Here is a 26544-nt window from a genome sequence, read left to right as displayed (position 1 = left end):
AGCCCCACAGTGTAGACGCAGCTTACTGTGACAGAGTGGGTTTTTCCATCTGTGTAGGAATGCCTCCTCCCTGAGTGTCAGTAGCTAGGTTGATGTCTTCCGTCAACCTGGCAGTGTCTACATTTGGGGTTAGGTTGACATACAATGCTCACAGGTGTGGATTTTTCACACCTCAAGTGCCATAGCTATGTCAACCTACATTTTAAGTGTAGACCAGGCCTGATTTCCTTTGCACTTCCACAGACGCATAAAACGTTGACCAGAACTTCATCTCTCTCCTATTGCAAGGGACAGCCCTCATTATAGACCCAAGTTTTCTGTCCTACACAGACCTAGCATTTTCTTTCTTTTATTGATTGTAAATTATTTACCTCAGAAATGCCAAATTATGAAAACGAGATCCTGGAAAACGGTGTTTGTGCTAAAGAAACTGAAGGGACACTGTCAAGTTAAAAATCATACATATTTTTGTAATTGGCCAGGTGCTTGATACGGATAACAATTATGTTATTAAAAATTAGAAATTTTTTAGAAAATGAATATATTTTTCATTATGTTGCTTTTTAGTTACATTTCCATTTTTCTGTTCTCTTACAATGAAAATGTGCCTCATATTTCTCATCAGTAACTCCTCTGGCTAATAAAGCAGCATTGCCAAGGGGCTTCCCAGGGGGTCTCACTTTTCTATAGGGATGAGGGATAATCTCCATTTCTCCACAGGAGAAAAAATGGGGCTTATTGTAAGGTTACAATTGGTGATCAGGTTTAGAAAAGTTGTGGCCAGATGCTCACCAGCCTGTCAAATGATTTTCCCTATGCTGACTAGATTTTTCTGAGGATTTCGGACACTTCTTTTGATTTTTAACCCAGCTCCAGAGTCACTTAAAAAGCTTCACTGAGGTCATCATCTCCTGCTATGTGATACACCCTTCAACCAAGCCAGGGCCGGCTCCAGCTTTTTTGCCGCCCCAAGCAGCAAAGGGGTAAAGAAAAAGAAACCGCAATCAGCAGCATTTCGGTGGCAGCTCAACGGCGCCACTTCATTCTGCTGCAGGTCCTTCGCGCCGACGGGGACTGAGGGACTTGCTGCCGAAGATCCAGACGTGCTGCCCCTTTACATTGGCCGCCCCAAGCACCTGCTTCCTGTGCTGGTGCCTGGAGCTGGCCCTGAACCCAGCCCCTGTATATGCACATTGAAACTACTGCAGCTACTATAGTTCTTCTTCGAGTGCTTGCTCATATGCATTCCAATTAGGTGTGCGCGCGCTGCGTGCATGTTCGTCGGAAGATTTTTACCCTAGCAACACCTGGCGGGTCGGCAGGGTGCCCCCTGGCGTGGCGCTACTATGGCACCAGATATATACCCCTGCCGACCCATCCACTCCTCAGTTCCTTCTTACGGCCCGTGTCGGTCGTTGGAACAGTGGAGCGCTGCTTAGCTGATCTCCACTTCCCTAGCTATTCACCATTCTAGTACTTACTGTATATATAGTTGTATAGTTATAGTTGTAGTTTATACTTTATTAACCTTTATTAACGTAGTTAGTGTATATACTTAGAGGGTTGGGGATTAGCCCCTTCCCCTCTCCCGGTGCCCAGGCCCTTGCCTGGTTCACCGGGCTTCAAACCGTGCTTGGCCTGCCGCCGGCCGATGCCAACGGGAGACCCGCATGACTCGTGCCTGGGGGAATCCCATCTCACAGATATGTGCAGGATTTGCAAATCATTTAAGCCGCGGACAAAAGAGGAGCGAGACTTTCGCCTGAAGCAGCTCTTAATGGAAGCGGCCCTCACTCCTCCAGCCTCGGCACCGAGTACACACAGTCCATGCCGGGGAGAAGTGCCTCGTCGGCACCGGAGAGCGCTGGCACCGCCAAGACGCCCCGGCACCAGCCATCACCAGCACAGAAGACAGCCCGGCACAGCTCCCTCTCCTCGCTTGCCAAGAAGGCCAAGGCTTCTGTGGCTCCAATACCCGCGCCGCAGTCAGAGCATCAGCCAAGACCGAGTCGCCCGGCACCAACAACTGCCGCGATCTCGGCACTGTTGATTCCGGCCATGCAAGAGCCGTCGAGTCCGGTGCGTGACAGCTCCCCGGCACATGCCTCGGTAGAGCTTCTCGTTCCCACCACGCCAGAGACCTTTTCAACAGCGAGGGAACTCATTGCTCTAACAGAGCCCACCCTCCCTCAACCCCCGGCACCGCCGGTGCGGGTTGTTGTGTCAGTGGGGAAGCCGGCCCTGGTCAGGCCACCTTCCATCGACGCCACAGGCAGGCACCACTCGAGGTCGCGGTCTCGCCAGCGTTTCTGATCTCGCCGCCGGTCCCAGTTCAGGCGCCGCTCGCAGTCTCGGTACTGGTCCTCGGTACCGGTTGTACTCGCGGCACCGCTCAAGATCCCGCTCTCCAGACCAGTACTCCTTCCGTTTGGCCTCTCCACCGCCTCGCGTGTGTTTACAAAGTGCATGGCGGTAATGGCCGCCTTTCTCCGTCGTCGGCACATAAGCTTCTTTCCTTACCTAGACGACTGGTGGTTCGCGGGACATCCGAGGCCCAAGTCATCAGGGATATGGCCGCCATCATGAGCCTATTCGAGCAGTTGGGCCTCATGATCAATCTAGAGAAGTCTACTCTGGTGCCCACTCAAAGAATAGAATTCATTGGAGCCATTCTAGACTCCAAGCTCGCAACAGCCTGCCTTCCGTTACCCCTGTTTCGGACGCTAGTCTCAGCCATAGAAGGCCTTCAAACTTTCCCGATGACCTCGGCCAGTACCTGCCTCAGCCTTCTCGGTCACATGGCTGCGTGCACTTTTGTAACCAAGCACGCCAAACTACGCCTGCATCCCCTCCAAGCCTGGCTTGCCTCAATTTACCGCCCAGGCAGGGACTCCATAGACATGGTCGTCACTGTTCCTCAAGCCATCTTAGGCTCCCTCAACTGGTGACTAATGCCTTCCCTGGTGTGCGCACGGATGCCATTCCAACTGAGACAACCCTCAGTGTCCCTAACAACGAATGCCTTGTCTCTTGGCTAGGGGGCACACCTAGGTCATCGCCGCACGCAAGGCCTCTGGTCAGCTCAAGAGCTGTCCTTGCACATAAACATCCGGGAGCTGAGAGCAGTCCGCGTCGCCTGCCAGACGTTCCAACAACATCTACAGGGCCGTTGTGTTCTAGTGCTTACGGACAACACAACAGCAATGCACTACATCAACAAGCAGGGCGGGACTCTATCCTCCCCCCTTCGTCAGGAGGCGATCCAACTGTGGGAATTTTGTATAGCCCACTCTATAGACCTTGTAGCGTCCTTCCTCCCAGGAGCCCGGAATACTCTGGCAGACCATCTCAGCAGATCCTTTCTCGCCCACGAGTGGTCGCTTCGCCCGGACATTGTTCACTCCATCTTCCAGAAGTGGGGCTTTCCCCACATAGACCTGTTCGCTTCCCGCAACAACAGGAAGTGTCAGAGGTTCTGCTCCTTCCAGGGTCTCGCCCCAGGCTCAATATCGGATGCCTTCCTAATCTCTTGGGCGAACCACCTGCTTTACACCTTTCCACCCTTCCCGATGGTGCACAGGGTTCTCGTAAAGCTTTGCAGGGACAGGGCTTGACTGATTTTGATAGCCCCTGCGTGGCCCCGGCAACACTGGTACACCACGTTACTGGACCACTCGATAGCTGACCCGATCCCCCTGCCCCTCCATCAGGACCTGATAACGCAGGACCACGGCAGGCTTCTCCACCCAGACCTGCAATCCCTCCACTTGACGGCGTGGCTCCTGCTGGTTAACCCGATCGGAATTACGCTGCTCTGCCCCAGTACAAGAGATACTCCTGGGTAACAGGAAACCCTCCACCCGGTCTACTTACGTAGCCAAGTGGAAACGATTCTCTTGCTGGTGTCACACGCGGGATGTTGCACCTACGGAGGTTTCCGTCCCCGCTATTTTGGATTACCTCTGGCATCTCAAACAACAGGGCCTCGCGATCTCATCCTTGCGAGTACACTTAGCAGCTATCTCTACTTTCCACCCCGGTGAAGGCATTTACTCCGTCTTCTCCCACCTTATGGTTTTGAGGTTCCTCAAAGGCCTGGAGCATCTATTTCCTCTTGTGCAACGCCCCGCCCCTTCCTGGGACCTCAGTTTAGTTCTAACGAAACTTATGTCCCCCCCGTTCGAGCCATTGGCAACCTGCTCGCTCTTATATTTGTCATGGAAGACTGCCTTCCTGGTAGCCATTACATCGGCTAGGAGAGTCTCTGAACTTCGGGCTCTGATGGTGGACCCACCATACACAGTGTTCCACAAGGACAAGGTGCAGCTACGCCCACATCCAGCATTAAAGTAGTCTCGGCCTTTCATCTCAACCAGGACATATTCCTCCTGGTCGTCTTCCCCAAACCGCATGCATCACGTACGGAGCAGAAGTTACATTCGCTTGATGTCCGTAGGGTGCTCACCTTCTATATTGACCGTACGAGGCCCTTCCGCAAAACACCTCAACTTTTTGTTGCCATGGCGGACAGGATGAAAGGCCAGGCCATCTCTACCCAGAGGATTTCGTCCTGGATAACAGCGTGCATTCGGGCGTGCTACGATCTAGCTCACGCCTCTCCAGGTCATATTACCGCACATTCAACCAGGGCTCAGGCCTCATCGGCCGCCGTCTTAGCTCAAGTACCTATTCAGGAGATATGCCGAGCAGCTACATGGTCTTCGGTGCACACCTTTACCTCCCATTATGCTCTGGTCCAACAATCCAAAGACGATGCAGCCTTCGGCTTAGCAGTCTTGCATTCTGCAGTTTCTCACTCCGACCCCACCGCCTAGGTAAGGCTTAGGATTCACCTAATTGGAATGGATATGAGCAAGCAGTCGAAGAAGAAAAGACGGTTACTCACCTTTGTAACTGTTGTTCTTCGAGATGTGTTGCTCATATCCATTCCAAACCCACCCTCCTTCCCCACTGTCGGAGTAGCCAGCAAGAAGGAACTGAGGAGCAGACGGGTCGGCAGGGGTATATATCCGGTGCCATAGCGGCACCACACCAGGGGGCTCCCTGCCGACCCACCGGGTGTTGCTAGGGTAAAAATCTTCCGACGAACGTGCACGTGGTGCACGCACACCTAATTGGAATGGATATGAGCAACACATCTCAAAGAACAACAGTTACAAAGGTGAGTAACCGTCTTTTCTCAGGGGACTATATGATTTGTAGAATTAATAACAGTGTATGGATCTGTCCACCTCTAGGCCCATATTGGTAGTGACTGTCATTTTGCAACTTGTATGACCCGATGTCTTGCCAGTTCTTAGTGGACAGATATCCGCATCACAAAGTCATAGTTCACAGTCTCATCAGAGATTGAACGGTCACAAAGATTAGGGCCCAAAATCCTGCAAAGAATTCTGCTTAACTTCAATTAAACTACTCATGTAAGTAAAGTTGACAGGGCTGCTTATATGCACAGGTCTTTGCACTATCAGGACCTAGGTTATCTTTTCACCTATAGAGTGAGGTCTCCTCAGGCAAGGGTTTGAGGTACATTGGCAGTGCTGCTGTCCATGCTGTACCTCTTCTGTGGATGTGAAAAGTGCTTGAGATTTCAGTCTGACATGAGCACTAAATTCACTTTTGTGTGTGTGCATGCTAGGGTTGCCTAATCAGACGAACCCATACACCCTTGCCCTGCCCCCTTTCCCACCTCTTCTCCGAGGCCCCGCCCCTGCTATGCTCCTTCTCCGAGGCCCCGCCTCCCTCCATCCCCCCTTCTTCTGTCGCTTGCTCTCCCCTACCCTCACTCACTTTCACTAGGCAGGGGCTGGGGGTTGGGGTCCAGGCAGGGGTGTGGGCTCTGGCTGAGGCTAAAGGGATTGGAGTGTTGGGGGGGGGCTCCGGGCTCAGCCTGGGACAGAGGGTTGGAATGCAGGAGGGGGTGTGGGCTTTGAGAGGGATTTTGGGTGCAGGAGGGGGCTCAGGGCTAAGGCAGGGGGAGGGGGTGGGGGTGTGGGCTGCGGCCGGGCAGCTCCCAAGTGGCAGCGCAGCCAGGCTAAGACAAGCTCCCTACCTGCCCTGGCCCTGCACCACTCCCAGATGTGGCTGGTGTGTCTCTGTGGTCCCTCGGGGGGCAGGGGGCTCCACACTCTACCTCTGCCTGCAGGCATTCCTGGCTAGTGGGAGCTGCGGAGTCGGTGTTCAGGGCGGGGCTGGGACGCAGAACCCCCCTGAATCCCTCTAGGTGCTGGAGGGACTTGCTGGTCGCTTCCAGGAGCAGTGCAGAGCCAGGGCAGGCAGGGAGCAGCCTAAAATCTTCAGGTTTGGCTTCGGTAGCCTCTGGGAGATAGAGCCTGATTCTAGGAGACTCCCAGCAAAACTGGGAAGGTTGGCAACTAGGGTGACCAGATGTCCCAATTTTATAGGGACAGTCCCAATTTTGGGGTCTTTTTCTTATAATAGGCTCCTATTATCCCTCACCCCCGTCCCGATTTTTCACATTTGCTGTCTGGTCACCCTACTGGCAACACTATATGCAAGGAGGAGAGAGAAAGAGGCCAAAATATTCTATTTTGTAGAGTGTGATTTGTTATTGCACTAGCAATGAAGAGAAAAACAATGTTTGTGTATTGCTGCTCTTACTGTATTTCACCATCTTCTGGAACTGATAGTCAACTTTTAGCAAAAAGAATACTTTGCTGCAGTTTTACTCATGTCACATATACCTTTGAGTACATTAAATTCAGCATAGAATAGCTAATTCATACTCGCTTTATGAAATCATTCTAGCTCTTCTATTCTTATAATAAAGTGAGAGGCTAGAACTTGAAACCTATTCACAGTAGACTGCAACACTTCTTTTGAGTCACAGATTTCCCTGTTATCCCCTTTTTTACTTTTTATCTGTTGGTCTGCATTTCAGATGCAGGATTATTAATATCTATACAGAAAGAGTTGATGTCTTAATTTAGCAGTTTTGTGACAGTGATGTTCTCCCACTGCTTGGAAAAGGGTCAAAATAGTGCCTCTAGTGTGACATTGTATTAGAAAGTGAAGGGATGTCTGTTGCAAATCATTGGGGAGTATTCTTGCAAGAAGTTAAAAAACAGCATTTCAGCAGAGGATGGAGAAGTACTTACAGAAGCTACAAGGAAACTAGAGAGTCTTACAATGAACATAGCAAAGCCCTTGCAGTTCCCATCACAAGGTGGATGAAACAATAATAAACACAGAACAAAGATTGTTAACCACTTTTCAGAGCACTTTATTAAATAAAAAGTTTGTCATAGTTGTCTTCAGCTCCTGACAATCCCTGTTACCAGCACATGTGGAATTGTCTTTAAGTACACTGCAAAGCAGATAAACTCAGAAAAGTTCAAAATAATTTACCATCCAAAATAATTTTTTTTTTTACTGAATTTTAAAAATGCCTAATACAGTGGTAAGTTGCAGACTTGGGTCATTTGTTTTTTTATTAAACTATTAATTTATAAAATTTCAAAAACCAGGATTCATAATCATAACCTCTGATATAAACAGAATTACAAGAAAAGAATATTGAATAAATTTATAAAAGAAGGATTTAGTCATGTGATGTTCTACTGCAGAAATGTGGTTAGTGGTTAGCTGATTTTTACTTTCTGGTTTCAGCTTCTATGGCATGAAATTCTGTAACAGTTACATAGGTTAACATTATGTCAGTTTGAAACCAAATTACAGGAGCATATTTTATGCTTTCTTACATAAATGTGGTTTTTCTGTTCTTTGGTTGTTTTTTGGTTTGGTTTGGTTGGGTTTTTTTTATTTTTATTTTTTGGTTGTGATGGTGTTGTTTTAGGGAAACAAACTTATTTTGAAGATTTGTAGGATTAAAAAAGTAAAAGTGTCAAGATACTGGTCCTCAACTCATTCTAGTCACAAGCTGCCCTGTTCTTTCAAGGGAGTTTAAGGGCAATACTGCATACAAATCAGATGTTTAATACAAGCCAGCTTCTCAGCATAATATTGCTTGGTTATTTTGTTGAGGTTTCACACACATTCATAAAAATAACAGCGTTTTTAGCTGATCTCAATAGATATTTGCTGCAGCTGCATCATTTGAAAAAGGCTTTTTGTTCCAATTCTTAAAGTCTCTAAGTATTACAAGTAATTTTTTTAAAGTGTCTCAATTATGATTTCTGTGTTGTGATGTCTTTAAGGGGTTGATTGGGCTACAAATATGCTTTGGAAAAAAAACAAGAAAACATGCCCATGAAAAACGCCGGTAGTTCTACACAGAATATTAAGCATACAGTTGTAAACTCACATGGCACATGGTTGGGTAGATTTTTTGGCAGACCCATAATCTCAACCTGCAGCGATGCTAAAGGTATTAGCAAATTAGCACTGCAAAGCTTGCCAGTTTATTCGCCAGAGTCCTGCTTGCTTTCTGACTGCTATAATTAAAACTAATTATTTTCTAAAACATAGTAATACATGAATATGTGCAATAATCATTTTGTAGTGGACAATCTGTGAAGTATTTTTTAAAGCTTTCTCTGTCCCCCCTAAGATCCCTCCTGCTGTGTGTGTGTGCTGACTAGCCAGCTTTGCCATTTTGCAGAAAAGCAATCTGGTCCAACAACCATCAGGTTAATGTTATTTTATTTAAAGAATGTTGCCTTTCTAATTCTTATATTTTGTACATTTTGCAAATCTAATTCCTCCACTTTCTTGCTGCACCTTTTTATCTGTCCTTCCCCTTTTTGCTTTTCTTGAATCTCTAAAAATAAAATGGTTGTCTTATAGACAGTCCCAGTTTCTAGTGAATGCTGTGCACTTAGTTTTCAGGCAGTGTCTAGCAGTTGTTCTTTGGCCATTTGCATTGATTTGATGACATGTCATCTCTCAGAATCTGCTCTGTCACGTATTGTATGTATTCTTACCTCAAAATCTCTTCTTGCATTCATATTAGAAATCCAGAAACTCAGCAGTACTGCTGCAGTAATAATATACTTACCACTTGCATCGTCAAACACTGAACAAAAATTAACTAACCTTCATAACACTCAACAAGGTGTCTGTGTAAGTACTATCTGAACATGTAGTCTGAGTATTCACCTGTCATCCCACCTGACTTCTTCAGGAGAGAAAAGTTGAATGCCCATTTCTCCCTTAGAGCTGATTTTACAGATGTGTGATTCAGTAGTTGGAGATGAATGTGTTGGAACCCTAAGGATTTTAGTACCTTAAATAAAAAAGCTCACCTAACCATGGAGTTCCAAGTGCAGATAGTGAAGAGAAGTAGCAACATGATCTGCTAACCTCCAAATCAAACAGGAGTATGACTAGAATTTTCACCCTTTTCCCAGCATTTACACAAAGAACAATTTTCATACACAGTTTCGGCTTATGTTCTGCTCTAGATAAAGTGAAAGATGTAACAGGTTCCGAAGAAGATTGTCATCTTCCTATTATATAATAGCCCAGTCATTTTATGGAAACAAACTTGCCGGCAGCATTAACATTTTATTTATACTTGGTAAAATGGTTTTGCTGTTTGATATTGGGTTTTCTTTGCCTTCTGTTTTTTTGTTTGTTTGGGTTTTTTGTTTTTTTTCTGCTTAAATCTAAGACTTCCAGATTTCCAGGTGCTATAATAAAAGAAGGAGAGAGGAAGGCAGAAGACCTATGCTTCATATGCCATCAGTTTTTAACAGCAGGAAGCATTTTCTTGCAAAGCCAAACCTCTCATGCTAAACTGTTTCTCCTGTTTTTGATTAGCACCTATGGGTCTTGCAGATATGATGACACCTGGTGAGTCCAAACTGCCCCTTCCTCTCAAAGCAGATGGCAAAGAAGAAGGACCCTCACAGCCCGAGAGCAAGTCAAAGGTATTTCCTTCCTCTGCACGTGGTGTTGGTTCAGCCCAGCAGAAGTCTGCTATGTTGTCCTCCATTCTCTGGTTTTGGCCTACCGTCTTTTGTTCTTTCCTGCATGCCTTTTCCATTCATGTGCATTCTGTTTCTTTCTTTTCTTTCTTATTTTTTCCTCCATTGTGTGGATCTGAAAGTTACTAGTTCTTATGGCATTTTAACTTGCGGGGGCAAAGCAACCCACTCAAACAGTTATGTGGGAATTTGGCTAAGCCAGGTGGGTGGGAAAGGAGGGTCTTGCCTGGTTTCAATACTTGCAGCCATTTTTCTCTGCCTTCAGTTATAGCTTCCTGTTTTGGCCGCCTCAGCAGCAGCAACATACTTTAATATTTTGCTTTCCTGCCTTATTTGATAAAATAAGGTGAACAGCTTTTTTTTCTTTCTTTCATAAGGGGAAACCCATGCTTAGCATTCCATTTGAGCTTGAAGTAAGCATGGTGGCTTAGTGACTTTAGCCAAGCATCCAGCAAATTTTCCAAATTATACTAATTAACAATGTTGTTTTAATACCTTTATATATATATATATATTTCTATATGTGTGTGTTTTCTGTATGTCTCTCTCTGTTTATATATATATATTTTATATATAAAAAGAATTGGTCAGTCTGTTAAACTGGATGTATTTTTTTTGTTTTTGTTTTTAATAAAGTTTGCCCTGCCTTTGTCATATTATTATTTTTTTTATTCCTCTACCACAGGATAGCTACAGCTCTCAGGGTATTTCTCAGCCCCCAACCCCAGGCAACCTGCCAGTCCCTTCCCCAATGTCCCCAAGCTCTGCTAGCATCTCCTCATTTCATGGAGATGAAAGTGATAGCATTAGCAGCCCAGGCTGGCCAAAGACTCCATCAAGCCCTGTAAGTGGCTCTGGTTTTTTGGGTTTTTTTGTAATTAATTATATTTTAATGCTTGCTTGTTTGTTTTATAAATTCTTTTTCTTCATAATTTATCCACTAAAGGATTTTCTTTCTTTATAATAATAGGGCCAAATTCAGCTCTCAGATTCATGCGTACAACTCCCACTGGCTTAGCTTCTGTGGGACCTGAGCATGCCTATCAGAGAGCAAAATTTGACCCAGTAGTAATAAAAAGAGTAAAATTGAGTGCATTGTGTAAGTTTACTGTCTGGTAATACAGCAGTTGTTGTGAAGAAAGCATCCTTCCCATAATGCATCAGCTTACAGAGCATGCCAATTGTGTTGATAAGGACATTCCATTTCTTTTATTGGGTCCAAACTCCTTCACACAGCTGACTTCACAGTTTGTCCCACTGTTCATTAAGTATTACTATTTAAAAAATATATATTTTCTTCTCTATGGGTAGTAGGAACAGGCACAGTATAGATTACAGGCTCCGCACCACAAAAGGCGCCTCAGACAAGTCTGTCGTTTACAGTTCCAACACATTTTTATTTCCAAATTTCATATGTAGAAATATAAATTCTCAGGGCACCATCTGAAATAACATCAGCTGTGATTTGTTTCACTCAGTTAGTTGAAATGAACCAAAAGGTTGGTGAAAAAGTTAAGGGATGTGTCTTTTTAGAAAACCCTTTTTTAGATGAACAACGTGTAATCACAGTAGAAACAGGTTATGCAGAAAAATCTGGATTCAGAACAGCATGAGACAGAACATTTAAATTAAGTATCATTTCCAGATGAGATGCAAAGAGCAAAACATACAAAAAAAAGTGTGCAAACATAAGCATATATAGGGATCTAATATTCATTTGACCATATTTGGCTTATTTCTTAAACTAGGAAAGTATATGTCATTCTTTTATTTAAAATATTACTTCACTCAAGCAAAATACTATATTATAGTTATATACGAAATATAATGCTCTTTTCCAATGTTAATACATAGCTAACTTAGCAACTAGGCTTTAGTAATGCCTTAGGTTTCACAAGATAAATTGAAGAGCACATCTCAAGGCAAAAGCAATTTGGAGAGGGGAATAAGTCTAACCAATCCAGAGCCTGGAAATACAACATCCCAGACAGGAGATGTTATTAATCACTCTTACATTGTTGCAGCAAATAGAGCCAGACATTAAAATTGTCCCCAAAAATGTTTATAGACTTCACATGGCAATTCAGAGTTACTTTTTGTTCCTCTGAGAAAGTAGTTAAGCTCATAGTGTTTTATCAGCAGAGACAGCTTTCTTCATGGAGGGTGACATTCTTGCTAGTGTAGAGGGTCCATACAAGACCTTCTGAACCACATTTAGTAGGCTCAGGTGGATTTTTAGAGTTTCTGTGCATGCCCTCTGCACTGGTGTGAATTTCACCTTAAAAGGCCTGAGGTGGTATGTACAAATATAAGCTCTGCAAGGGAGAACAGGGGAAGTATAAGAATGAGATGCACCACCTTAATTTTGATGTCCATATGTCATTGACTTTGAGTCTCAGAAGGCAGCTGGTGTTCCTTACGCCGTCCAAGTCCCATCCTGTGTTTATTTTAATAACATTTCTGAATGGACAATGCTATAAACTGGTGATGGGAAATTTTCTTTTCTTTTCTTTTAATGTTTTGCTTTTTTCTGGAAAATTAGAAAATATTTTGTCTATTGAATGTACATTCCTGAGCTCATTTTAACAATTTGTTAATAAACCACAGGGACCATCGTGAGCATATATGTATTGTTTCCACTTAAAATTAACAAAAAAAAATAGAATATATGTGTGAAGGAGGTGGGAGGCATTATGGTTTTGCTTTCAGGTTAAACCTCCTGTTCCACATGCTCTTCTCTTCAAATACGATGTTACACCTCCTGTTCAGAGTTCTTAGCAATGATTCCATAGCTTCAGTTACCTTCTCAATACATAGTTCGAGTGATTAGAATGGTGCTGGTTTGGAGAACTATAGAATTATAGAAAAATAAGAGCTGTCAACCAGCTCTTTTTATTTGTGGAGGCCAGACTGCTGGATAACTTAGTACAGCTGATATTGACAACACTTGTCTGACTTTGATTGAAATGATTATTGGGATTCCCCATTCTTCACAGTAATATATGAAAATAGCCTGTGTTGGCTAATATATTCATCAGATTATCCAAGTGCTAATGTTCTGATAGAGTTCTTGGCTCCAGGAGTGAGTGTGGGCAAGGGTGAGCATAGTCTGTGGTTAGCTTTGCAGTATCCCTGCACCAGCAGAGTGGGTCATTTTGTTCAGTGATTCCTTTATGCAAGTGTGGAGGGAGGAGATGCAGAGAAGGGACTGTATAATGATATGTATTGTGGGATTCTCCGGCTGGATAGTTACAGTGGCATTGCTATACTGTAATCAGTTATGTAAAGAACAAAATGGCTTAAAAATTCATTAAAATAGCATATGAAAATGTGTGTGTGTCTCAGTATGAGAGAGACTGTGAGCAGGGTCATTGTCACACAAATTAAAACAGTAGGGTTATGAACCCCCTTAAAATGCTCTGAAACTGTTCACTGTATATATCTACATATTACAGTAGAGCTAGTTGAATTTTTCTCACAGTGCTTTCAGTGAGAGATTTGCAATCTGTGGAATCCTTCAGGCAATCAGTAAAAATCTCCATGACTGTGCATTGTCTCTTGAAAGCATGAAAGAGTCTTTTGCAAGCAGCCTTTTGAGATTTCAGCCATGCGCAGTTGTGTCTGTATGTGTACTCTGTGTGTGCGTGTGCCTGCACATGTGGGTATATAATAAAAATAGGTCTTTATTATTATATAAATATTAACAAAACTCTTAAAGTGGGATTTATCAGGCTGTGTTTTACACACACATACACAGATGCAAACAGAGATAATTACCTACAGCTAAAATCTGAAAGGAATTGTTGTAGGAGACAATGAACTATCAAGCAGATACCTTGGATTGCCTGAAGGATTCTTGCAGATTGACCATAGGAGGTGTGGTAGATTACTGCTCTGTGGTGCAATATAAATAATATACAAATTAAATACGGAAATGAGTTTGCTTCTTCTGATCTTGTTTCAAAAGCCACCACCCACTTTGGCATGACAGGATCTCTTCACAGGAAAGTCCTGGGGCTAGAGTAGCAGAGGTTAGGATTACAGGGGAATTGAAGCAAGGTGATAGAGCTAGGTATGACAAGCTTGCCTAAGCCCTGTTGGTTATTTTAATCAGACAGTAAATGCACTCACAAAGAAAAATGTAGGATATTTGTTATTATTCCAATATTGCCTGGTACTCCCACTTTAATTAAGTTAGTCAGTAGTTATGCTGTAATAAATACCTATTTTCTACGGTTTAAAATTTACCTGCTCTAGGATGAATCTGGCCATACAGGACTGCAGTTTGTGTTAGTGTTTGCACAAGCTTGTGTAAACTCTGTCATTTTGCACATAGTAGTGCAGAAGAGAAAAAAAAATTACTTTTGGGAAAGAGTGTTGTTTTCCCCCAGTGCATTCTTCTAAAGTTAATGTTTCATTTTAAAAGAAAATTGCAGAGCACTAAGAAGCATTTCTTACCTTCTGCGAGCTGTGAAAAGTTTTCAAATCCTACTGTCATTTTGGAGCCTGCTGCCATGTTACAGAAAAGCAACATAATTTGAGACAGAGATAGTATAAGAGCCCAGTATGAAAGACTGTAAACCAATTGACATTTTGCAGTGATACTGGTTTAAACGAAGAAGAATTTTATAATGTAAAACCTTTCATTTGAATATTAAACCTGAACTTTCTTCTACTGGTGAACTCGTATAAAAGCATAATAGAAACTAGTTTATTACCTCCTACATTAGATGTAAGTGGAGATAAAATTTGCTATATAAAACCTTGTATTTCCTGCCTAGACTATAGATAAAGATGTCTGTGATATCACAAATGATACTGTGAAATTAATGCTGGTAAAAGGTAGAATCATTTTGTTCTTTACTTAAGTGGGTAGCACTGTAGCTCCACTCCACTCTGCTATTCAGAGTTATATGCTCATCCCTAGGTTCCTATCTGAGAATAAAATATGTAGGATTATGACTTGTCCACTTACTGTCCATCCTCTTTTTTAAATTTTCCTTTCCATTTTAATAATCTTCAAAGTAAAAACAGTTCACTGGTTAAATATTGTTTAAAAACACAGTGCTCCTAAATGCGTGGATGAAGCAATTTCGGTTACAGAACTGATATCAGAACCACATACAGAGTCGTTAAATTTGTGCTTTCGCAGCCTAATCCACGGGCCTTATGCCAGTGCACACGCCTCCCTCCATTTAAAACCAGTAAACCACATTCAGCCTTGGCTCCATTGACTTCCGGGAGAGTTGCAGCACAGCTGAATTTGGTTCACTGAATTCGATATTGCATCTTCTAACTTTAAAATGTGAAAGGTTATATTACATACATATCAATAGGAAGCATTATAACTGAAGAAATTAGAAATTCAGTTAGCAAAGTGGGGAACTTTTCAGGAGCCAATTTATTTAATTAAAATTAATATCCATTCACTGGAAATAATAACAACAACAATGAACTGCAGGGTCACATCCTCGTGGCTCTGATTCTCTTCCCTCCTGGCTCTCCCCCAACATTGTCAAGTTTCAGCCAGAGACCAGAGGGAGATTTGGAGCTCTTCAGATTTTCCAGCCCAAATTGTACAAGGCGATTGGTGGCAATGCTTTATGCGAGCTGTCATTGGCTTTCTGAACACCACAGTAATCAACAGGCTAAAGTCATTGAAAGCTGCATGTTGCCACATTACATGTTGCATCGTGCCACAATGCCAAGCCCTGTTCAGAACCGTGTGATCAACAGAAGGCTCGTTCTGTACTTGTCCCAAAGTACATTTGGGAATTTTCTTTAGAGCTGATCAGTCAAACTTTTTTTTTGTGCTTATTTTAAAATATTTTAGCCTAAAAGGCAAAAAGAAAAAAATGGAGAAAAGTTAAGCAGGGGAAGGGCAATGGGTGGACAAGGATGGTGAAGTGTGTTTACCACAGCCGTGGCCACACCTCTGGTATGTTATATATACAGAATACATTTCCTTCTCCATAATGTCATGTGAATATCACCTTCCCACATAGCTTGGTGTCCAAATGTCCTGATCATGTCTAATTCTGAATAACCCCAAGTTCACTAGGGGGCAAATCATCTCCCCTCCTCTGTAGGAGCAGAGAGCCCTCTTGCAGCAGAACCCAGAGCATTTATACTGTGTGTAAGGGGGACACTACTTGAGAGAGCTACACATGAGTGGGATGCAATCCCTGTGAGTCACAGAGCCCAGCTCACAGGGGTCTCTGCTTGCATAGCAAAGGTGTGGAGAAAGGGTCCAGAGCAGGCAGGTGGATTCACTTCTGCGCAGATCCACCTGCTGTCTCCTCTCCCTTCTCTTGTAAGGAAGGGGAGGGAGATGAGGAATGCTGAGGTTTTGCTAGCATTAAAATTAGAGGAGTAGCCACATAATGGTTCCATTCTTACTACTCAACAGAGGAAGAACTAATTTTCCCCCCACCCTCCACTTTTGTGGATTTTCCTATTGCCTGGTCCTTCTACTTGGAATGGGCTCTTCTTCTGTTTATACCCCCAGTTTTCACCAGTGTGCTATGTATGTTCTTTCTCCATACTCTGAATACATGTGATAGATATACTCTGTGGTTCTCTTTCACCTTTGCAAGTGAAGAGAGTGGTTGCTCAGGACCAGTACTCAAATTGGCTGGTATGAGAAAATGACAGTAGGCTTCCTCATCTGCATTTTTGGGGGTTTTTTAGCCAGGCGTGCTGGGAAGAGTAGGTAAGACATAATCACCTACCCCTGTCCAATTCCAACACTGCTCACAGAGCAGGTTGGTTGTCCTAGCTTCTGCTCTGAACTGTTTCTTCAGAAATTCCTCTTCTGATGGAGGATTTTGGTGCGTGCTTTCTTTCAGGGTGTTCTTTGTGTTACACAAGTTGTTCAGAAGAGGCTGATTTTAATGTAGCTTCGTTTAAAATTGTGAAGCGCTTTGAGATCTGCGGATGAAAAGCTCTATGTAAAAAACTAGATATTTTTAAATGACTTGAGGCATCATCAGAAACTTGCCTTCTGGGATCCAAAGCTCAGATCAATGGAAGAACCTTAAGAAAATAATGAAAATGGGGAGTTTGGGCCCTTTATTTAAAATCATGTAACTTGCAGTATATGGCCAGAACGTACTGTTTGTGCCAGAACTAGTAGCCTTCATTCCTGACTGTTGTGTGATAGCTTTAGTTTGTTTGACATCTTCTCTTTTTCAATGTTGTGAGTATCTTACTTTCTTTTCCCTTCCCTTCCCACCCTTCCCCCAACTCTTCTTTTTTTCTTTTTGTGCTCTAGAAATCAAGTTCCTCTACCACAACTGGAGAAAAGATCACAAAAGTCTATGAGCTGGGAAGTGAGCCAGAGCGCAAGATGTGGGTGGATCGATACCTCACCTTCATGGAAGAAAGGGGCACGCCTGTGGCCAGTCTGCCAGCTGTAGGCAAGAAGCCACTCGACCTCTTCAGGCTTTATGTCTGTGTCAAAGAGATTGGAGGTTTAGCACAGGTGAGCGGACGTGGATGAAACTAGACTGTCCAAAAACTTAGCCCTGCATTCCTCCTAGAATATTTTCTGCTTGTTACAGCATTACAAATTCTTCCCTGAAAACAAGGGGGAAAAGACATGGAAGTTTCAGTGTAACTAATGTTTGAGGGTAAGTAAGCTCATGCGTAAATCTAACCCAGACTAGCCTGCCATGCACTAATTGACCATGTGGATCCTGCTGCTGCATACTAAAAGCTCTGTAGTATGCTTGGATCTACTCCTGTTTCAAAGCTGTTTGAACTTTTAGTGCGCAGTGGCAAGGTCCACACGGGCACTTAGTTTGGGGTAGATTTACACCCCAGCTTGCCATGAACTCAGAGTTTACGTAAACAAGCCTTGAGGTTCATTTTGGACCCCACAAGTGCTCTCATAGTGCACAGTGCCTTTGATCGCACAGCTCAAGGGAGCTTAGGCTGCTGTGCGATCAAAGGCGCTCTAGTAGTGCTAAGAGAGAATCAGAAGAGAAGGCATTGGATTAAAGAGAAGGGTTAGAAACGTGGAAGAAGATCAAAACAGGTGATGGAAAACAGCTGTTCTAGAGATGGAAGAAAAGAGAGCGCCTGAAATCCATCCATCTCAGACAGGGAAGTGCCTCTAGGAAAAGTCAGTTCAAATCTCTTAGGAAGTGGCAGGAGTATGTAATTTGCAAGCAGTGTCTGTCCCAAACCGTTCTTCTTCCCTCTGTATGTTTAGATTGTACACTCAGCTGGGAAGAGACTGTGTTTTCCTCTATGTTTGGAAAATACTTAGCACATGCTTTGCATTGTTTTAATCTATATAAATACAATAATAATCAATAATGGGGAAACCTACCTTAAAGGCAGGAAGGTAGACTGGGGAAGAGGCTGCAAGTAAAAAAGATGTTGGTAGAAGTCAGAGATACAGATTGCTGCACTGAACCTTGTCTTTCCCACCGAGAGTAAATATGAGGCTTGGATGTCACAGATGAGAGAATATGAGGTTCCTTTTCCCACGTGCGAATCGGGGTTAGTAATAGTTTCCTGACTCATACAGATGCTGTGAACATTAACTTATTTAGGTTCAATCCCATTCATATCTTTAGAGCCGGATTGATCCTTTAATGTTTGTGGAGCACTTTGAAATAGAGTAGATACTAAACATTAAGTAGTAGTAGTATTGGATTTGGTATTCAAAACCTTCTTTTTGCGTTGCTGGCCCAGGCCTGCTGTGTGCTGAATGCTTCCTGTGAGATGGTGAGAGCTCACAACTCGAACTGAATTAAGGGGAATTGAGGGTGATCAGCACTTTGCAGGATCAGGCTCTAAATTTTGAGTTAGATGTAACTAAAATGCACATGATCGCTACACTAAAACACACAATCTGAAAACAGAAATATGTTGTATTGAATTGGGCCCATGGAAAGTGAGCCCCTGGTAATGCTCCCACCTAGCCAGTTCTGGAAACCCACTTCCAACAGTGATTACTGCTGATTTTAACAGTAGTACTCTACATAGCATGATATAGCATATTGAATTAGACCATGGTCATTCAAGTCCAGTGATGCTAACTGACGCCGCAGAGAAAGGTAGAAAAATCTAATGTATTGCACCTTTCCACTTGTTAAATGTTGTCCAGGGATGAAAGGTGGGATTCCATTCTGACTTGTGCAATGACCAGCTGATGTGTGCCCCGGAGTTTCCCTGAACTTGCAAACTTTATTATTGGTCATAACACTCCGCAGCCCTCTTTTTAAGTCTAGCTACAGCATTTGACTCAGTGTCTAGAGGGGCTCGAATGCTTCTACACAATTGGTTAATATTAAACCATTAAATATAAGACAAGTGGGAGTTGAAATTTGAAATCCTAAAAAGGCCTGCGTGTTTGTTTATAACAAGGGTCATTTCTTATTTATTTTTCTAAAAAACACATTTTGGGCCCAAGCTTACTTTCCAGTATGGACCTACCTGTATTACCAGTGAGGAGATGCTGTCCCACTCAGATACAGTTTTTAAAGGAACTTGATTTATAGGTTTGTAGGCCACAAAAGTTGATCGTTCAGTGTGGGCATGTTAACATGTATTCTTTGGTTAGGGCTACAGAGAAATGCACATGTTCGTCTAATGAGATTTATTTAAATATAGTTGGATGGTGCCCACCTGAAAAGCATAGTTGCCCCTACCACTTCCCTCCATGTTTCATGATCTCTGCCCAGTGAGTGAGAGGCTGTAGATGTGCAGCGATGGTGCGTATTTATCCTCCTGAAGCATTGCATTTCAGGGTACCCCAAATAACGCTTTGCTTCCCTCTTCCAAAGCCTGGGTAGACCTGCTGTTGGCAGCCTCACTTTATATGCCAATACACTGGACATTTGGGCACTGAGTACTTCTGCGTGCATTATGCAATGTGTTTGTTGTATACCACATAGTGTGAAGTAAATGGGCAAAAATGGGCTGTGTGATTGGGGGTTTAAGTCTCAAAAGTGCCAGTTTATGAAAATCACTTTCTCTTTGACCCCCGGATTGCTGCCAGATGTACCTGGAATACACAGAGAAAATAAAACTTCACTCAGCCATGCCAGTCTGCTTGTAATTAACTCTTTTGCCAAGAGAACCATCCTATCTGGCAGCTGTGAAGGGGTTATTGAACACAAAGATAAAAACTATATAAATATCTCCTTGGCTGGCATATAGGGTTGGCAACAGATATGACCAGTAATAAACTTTGTAGCTATTTAAGCTAAAATAGGGTGATAAAATCTCATGCTTCAGGATGTAAACTGATCATCATAGCATTCAAGAAGTAAGCTCCCCCTTCCTCCCCCTCCCCCCAGGATATAATCTTAAGAGACTCTGAGCTCTTTCAACTTCCATTTACTTCAGTGGTGCTCAGCACCTCATAGGATCATACCCAGCAATGCACATCTAGCTTGATGCACATTGGGGCATTTTCACCGTTGTTTAAAGGAAAAATACTGGTAGAGGCACTGCTGGACCAATGGTCTGATCTGGTGTGGCAAATCCAATGTGCCTCAACCTAAGAGCATAGTTTGAACAGGCCCTTTCAGTACTCTGGCATACGAAACAAAACAAGGCTCACACCAATGGCATGCTTGTATCAGCAGAGCTGTAATACAGAACATTACTGCATTGTCCCAATGTGTTTGAAGTCTGCCTTAATTAATAAGGGGCCTCACTTGACTCTGCATCTCCTGTTGCAACGGGATCATTGATCAATCCCACAAGAAGCCTTAAAGTGAAAGGATTTGAACCAGAAATTACAGGCTAAACTAGCTAACAGCTGGTGGCTGTTCTGGAGGAAACGTTTTTCATATCAGTGCTGAAACAAACTGCAGAATAACATTGTTATTGCTTTTTAAATTAGTTTTTGGAAGCTGCTTTTTTAATTAGAATAGGGTGTGTGTGTGTGTGTGTGTGTGTGTCAGAGAGAGAGTCAGTGAGTGTGTATTTGAATGGAGATAAATAGCTAACTGAACAGCACAAGCTTGGAAGAGTGCAAGGCATTTAAAAGATGCACCATGCAAAAGACTCTCAACAAGCTTTTTATGTAGCTATCAGCAGGTTCCTTAATGGTTTTATAACTGTAAATGCTGTCTGTGCACTACTGAGTGGGGGAGTAATGAGCATTAGTTAAAAGAGGCAAATAAAAAAAGTAAACCAAGACATTAAGTGTTCTTTTTCCTCTTGGCTTTAAACAAGCCGCCTTGCTGCAAACCAATACTTCTGCCATTTATTTTGCTAGGTTAATAAAAACAAGAAGTGGCGTGAGTTGGCAACGAACCTGAATGTTGGCACTTCAAGCAGCGCCGCCAGCTCCCTGAAAAAACAGTATATTCAGTACCTGTTTGCCTTTGAGTGTAAGATAGAACGAGGGGAGGAGCCCCCTCCAGAAGTCTTCAGCACTGGAGATACTAAGAAACAAGCTAAGATTCAGCCGCCATCTCCTGGTAAGTAGAAGAACTACAGTCTCTTACACAATAATGCACTAGACTGCATCCTGCATCTCTCAAATCTCCTGTCCAAGCAAACATTTTGGAAGCATCCCTTGCTAACCTTAGATAAGCTAGCTAAAAAAATACTCCTTGGGGATCCTATTTGTGTTCTGAACTGGTTACAAGACAGTATGAAAATTAACTCTAAGGAGTAGACTGCAGAGATGCGTATATGCCCACACATCTTTAAGCATTTCTTTGTGTCTCTCTGAAAAATACAAGCATTCTAACAATCAAACTGTTAAATGGAAACAATAACAGCAGTGTTCTACAGGGATGTTCCATCCCTTGCATTTGGTCTCTGTAAGACATCAGATACCCAGGAATAAATAAATAAAGTAAGGAAGGGCTGGATTCTCCCATCCACACTTCAACTATTGGAAATCTGGAGCCAAATTTCAATGGGCCTGCTGGCAAGTAAAAGAACTACTCAGTGTGAGTAAGGATGGCGGCTTTTGGCCCAATAAATGGAACTCAACCTGCTGCTCCACTACTGTTTATTTGAAATGCCTGGCAAATGGAGAGAGTTGCAAGACTAGAGAACACCCATAGTACAGTATCAAGCTTTGTCTTTTATAGACTACATCACTTTCCTCTGCCATTGTTGCTAATCCCGTGTATTAGATTGAGTGCTAGCAGCACTGTCTGTATCCTATTGGCAGCTGTGGAAGGGCACTGCAGTTGAAATGGTTGATTTTGGTTAATGAATCTTCATGTGCAGTATGGTGCTTGAAGTAGTCAGGAGAGTGAGATTTGGTTTTTTCTGCCTACATTCAACTCAAGACTCGTAAAATGACAACCATGATTGACATTCAAGCTAAAGAAAGCTATAGGAGTAACATGTTAAGCATGTGAAAGAATAAATAGAAGGTTTTGTTGCCTTTTGGAGTATTTAACCTCTTGGCTTCAGGCAGAAGAGGAAAAGAGGACTTATAATTGGTGTGCACTATTTTCTGTCTGCATGGAATCACAGAAGGGCAAAGACCTTTGTAAGTGGGAATCAGAAAGATGGGATTCTCAGACTCCCTCCTGGTGTGGAGTATTTTTTAATACACAATAATCTCATAGATACATAGTGAATGGGGGGCATTCACTATTACACAGGCCACCTCCTCTCATTAGCAACATAGTGTCATCCCTGTGAAAGCGACAACAGTTGCTTACATAGAAGTGTGAATTTAGGAAAGTATTTAATATAACTTGATTTCTTTTAGCAGCTGGAAATAAGGAGAAGAGCCAGGAAACCAGCCAGCTGTCCCCTTAGTTTGTGACCTTCTGTCATAGATATTAGAAATAGCAATGACCTATTAAGTCATGCAGTTACATTCAATTGCCAGGTAGGGTTATTTCTTGTGATGCTCACTCTGGTGCTTTGTCCAGTATTGTAAATGTCTCCAGTGATAGGGCTTAAATTGCTTCCTGTTAGAGACATTTCATAGTCTAATAGAATTCAGTGTTATGAATATTTTTCTGATATTCAGTTCAAATTTACCTTCCATCACCACTGTGTTCACCCCGTATAACACCCTAAATGTTTATACCTTACAAATACTTAAGGTTATCATGTAACCCAACAATAGGTATTTAATGTATCAAGCAAGCATGTTACTCTGAAAAACAAGTTTAGGAGGGGGAAAGGCCGACGTATTATAAACAAGAACAGCAGTCAGGGTATTTAACTCCCTAGAGGGAGTTTAGATTAGCCAGCACATGCACTCTTATTAAAAATTGAAAGCTGTTGGATTTGGCTGCATCACCTGCAGCAAGGACCAGTAAATGGAGCTGAAACCATTAGACTCATTAGGGAGAAGGAAAAGAACTTTTTTTTTTAATTAAGTAGCAAAACTAAAGATAAATAAATATTTTGCTTCCCTCTTCCTTTCTCCAACTCCCTTACAATGTTGCCATTCAGTAATTTTGGTTAGTGGTTCAGGAACAATCATCATAAAACTGTCTGAATTTTGTGTTAAAGAATCTTGATTTAAATATCCAGACCTTGAACAAAAACAGAGAAATGTCATGGGCTGCCCTGCAGTTCCATGTGCACCTTGAAACTGTAAATGAAAACTGCAAAGTCCAAGTTTGAATTTATCACAACATTATATTCATTTCAAACAATCTGTCTGGGAGCAGAACTGAAACTATTTTTCCAAAATAAAAACACAGCTGGACGTAGGGACCAGTAGAGGGGAGGAATCAAGCAATGATCTCAAGGTTTATTTTGTTTACTGGAAAAGAACTTGTGTCACTGAATGGGCTGCACTTCTGTATGGAAAAAGGCTTTCCCAGTGTGTATCAGCTTTAGTACATGAAATCCTGCTGAGCTATAGATGCTGCAGAAAGTACAAGGCCTGTTCTCTTAACAGTTGGCTCTTTTTTTCTTTTTCTTCAGTTTATGGCAACATTAATGTTTTAACTGCACAAAAGAAGTAGGCTTATAGATGTACTTTAGGTAATCCATCTATCTTTGGCTTGCAAATGGAGCAGGAGCCCACTGGAACAGGAAGCAGTAGACTAAAAGGTTGTTGCTTTTAAACATTAAGACTTCATGAGACTGGTTCTGTGCAGGCACACAATAGCCTTTCTGAAGCCTGCTTCAGCTACACAGAACCAGTTGCGATATTGATACCTAAATCAATACATGATGAAGAAGGGTAGGGTTGCCCTTAAGGAATTGGACTTAACCCCCTCCTGTAACAAATCACCCGTTTTGCAGCTGATTCTATGAGGCTGAGGTTCAGGTGACAGCTTGAAGATCACGTGGTCTTCATGAAAACCAGCAAGTAGCTCAGTTGCTAAGAAGAGGTTCAGGCAGTAGAAAGGATCCTGCCAGAGTCTCTGGGTCAGGGAAGGAACTGAGGGCTAAATTCACAAAGGTACCTAGGCACCAAACTCCAACATTTAGGTGCCACTGACATTCTCAAAATCACCACTCAGTTGCCACTTACCCTGTAGGCACCTAAATTCTTATAGACATCAAAGTTTCCTCTAGTGGGCAAGTGCCAAGCCACCTGTGGCCTATGGCTGCTCCACAACTTAGAAGCTGCTTCATGCCTTAACTCATGCCTACACCCCAACAGGATTCTCAAATGAGTCATTCACTCCCAGGGCCCAAGCCAGTAAGCATATCTCTGGGCATGCCTGTTGGATCAGGCCTTGCACAAAAGATAACAGGGCAAGCAAGTCAGAAATTTTTCATGCATGTGCATGTCAGTCTGTCCTCAGAATACCCAGTAGTTAAGGAGCACTTCCCTGGGATGTGCAAGACCTAGAATCAAATTGCTGGTCTGCCTGATTTGGAACAGAGATTTGAACTCAGGTCTCCCATGTGAGTGCCCTAACCACTGGGCTATCGAGTATTCTGAGTGGGATCTCCCTCTTTTATGCTGTTGGAACTGTTTCATTGTGTATAAATAATTACATGTTATTTGGAGCCTGGACTTGAACCTGATTATCCCACCTCCCCAGTGAGTGCCCTTAACCACTAGGCTATAAAGACAAGCTCTCTCTCTTTCTTCCTCCTGCAAGAAAGGACTGACCTGGGGCTACAGAGTCAGTCTCTCTCTCTCTCTTCTTGAGAAAGGGCAGACCTGCCTTAGGCATCTAACTCCAGCATAGACAGGCACCTCAGGCCTAGATTGCTGCGAGTTGGGTGCCAAAGTACTTTTGTGAATTTGGGCACCAAGCCCTGCCCTTTTCTTCTGCATTTCACTCCTGGCTAGTTTAGGTGGCTCCCCACTCAGTATGCTGGCTTCTGAGGCTCCCTTTCTTACATGCCTAACATGCCCCATGCATTTTATGAGGAGTCTGGACACCTAACTTGGGGCTGAGGACTCTGATTAGACAGCAGAGAGCCTAAGAGTTATGCTTTGCAATGCTCTGCATTGCAGCCCCTTGGTGGAGTTAGCTCAGAGTTCATATGCTACTCCCTGGTAAATGGCCTGTGGACTGGAATCCTGCAAGGAGCAGGCTAGGAAGGAACGTAAGAGTTTCAGGGAGTAGATGGGCTCCTGCAGAAGACCCTGGGTCGGGAGAAAGCACATGATTGGTATGTTAAACTTGTATCAAACAGTTTCGTTTTGAAGAAATAAAACCAAAGTCCTGAAGTAAAGGGACTGAAATCCTGTGACTGAAGAGTGTTCTTTGGTACATAGGCTAGTGAGTTAGCCCAGTGGTTTACATAAAGAGGTCAGGGGATCAAAATTCTACCATCACTTACACTTCTTGTAACCCCATTGACCTTAGTGAGAATGGGTGGTAACTGAAGGTAGAATTTAGCTGTCTGTGTTGCCTGTGACAATTCAAGGCTGCCTGTGATAATTCAATATCCCAGCAACTCCAAAGGAAGAGTTGGACTAGTTCAGCAAAGCAGTAGGTCAGTGGGCCTTGTTCAGTGGAGGCCAGAGTCAGACACACCTCAGCCAACTTACTGTTGTTTTTGTTCTAATTGTCCATTTTAAAGCATGAGTTGGATGTATGCTACTATCTGAACTTCTCCAGTCCACTCAGAAATCATATGAGAAGAGATGGCCTTGAATGTGTCATGGAGCTGCTTCTTGCAGACAAACAAGCACTAGGGAATAGCAAGATCCTCATAAGTGTTCTATCTGGGATGCTAATGCTTTTTGGAGATTCTTGTGAAGACAAAGCCATAAGCTTGTTAAGTGTTTTATATATGAATGTTGTGGAAAATTCTAAATTGAAAATACAAGGTGTCCATTATGATAAAATGCTAATGATTGCCAGGAGGCAGATTGCCAAAAGCTTCCAACATATATGATCTGTTTTCCATTCTGACACTATAGATTCTTTTGTTGCTCAGAAAAGAAATTCTGTTAGCCACAATAAATGCATCAATTGAGTACACATGACTCTGGAAGTGGTGGCCATTGTTAGCCTGTGTATTTGGGGTTTGTTACTTGTTATTGTACTGGCTCAGAATTGGCTGTGAGTTAGCTCATGGATGGATGTAGACAGTATCAGAAAACAACGTAGCATTGAAAATCGAAACAAAAGTGGGACGTAAGGAGACTTGAAGGAGGAGCAGGTCGTAGCTTTGACACACAGAGAAAGGGGTTCTGTTTCCTGATTTCCAACTGGAAAATATTGCTAATGATAATATG

At 43.0% G+C, this 26544-nt stretch overlaps 1 protein-coding gene across 14 annotated transcripts in view; it reads left to right on the top strand.

Moving 5' to 3' along the window:
- ARID1B (AT-rich interaction domain 1B) overlaps positions 1-26544 on the top strand; it is a 437302-nt gene that overhangs the window by 376781 nt on the left and 33977 nt on the right. For 11 of the 14 annotated variants that reach the window (XM_050949391.1, XM_050949388.1, XM_050949393.1 and 8 more), the window contains 4 exons: positions 9763-9872; positions 10615-10773; positions 17203-17412; positions 21172-21376. In XM_050949391.1, coding sequence (XP_050805348.1) covers positions 9763-9872; positions 10615-10773; positions 17203-17412; positions 21172-21376 — 684 coding nt within the window. The remainder of the gene's footprint in view (positions 1-9762; positions 9873-10614; positions 10774-17202; positions 17413-21171; positions 21377-26544) is intronic. The other 3 variants (XM_050949394.1, XM_050949389.1, XM_050949384.1) reach the window with 2 other exon arrangements.

Source organism: Gopherus flavomarginatus, chromosome 4 (genome assembly GCF_025201925.1).
Source record: "Gopherus flavomarginatus isolate rGopFla2 chromosome 4, rGopFla2.mat.asm, whole genome shotgun sequence".
In the NCBI taxonomy this organism is placed as follows: Eukaryota; Metazoa; Chordata; order Testudines; family Testudinidae; genus Gopherus; species Gopherus flavomarginatus.
The sequence above is the reverse complement of the archived record's forward strand: the minus strand, read 5'-3'. Positions and strand labels throughout refer to the sequence as shown.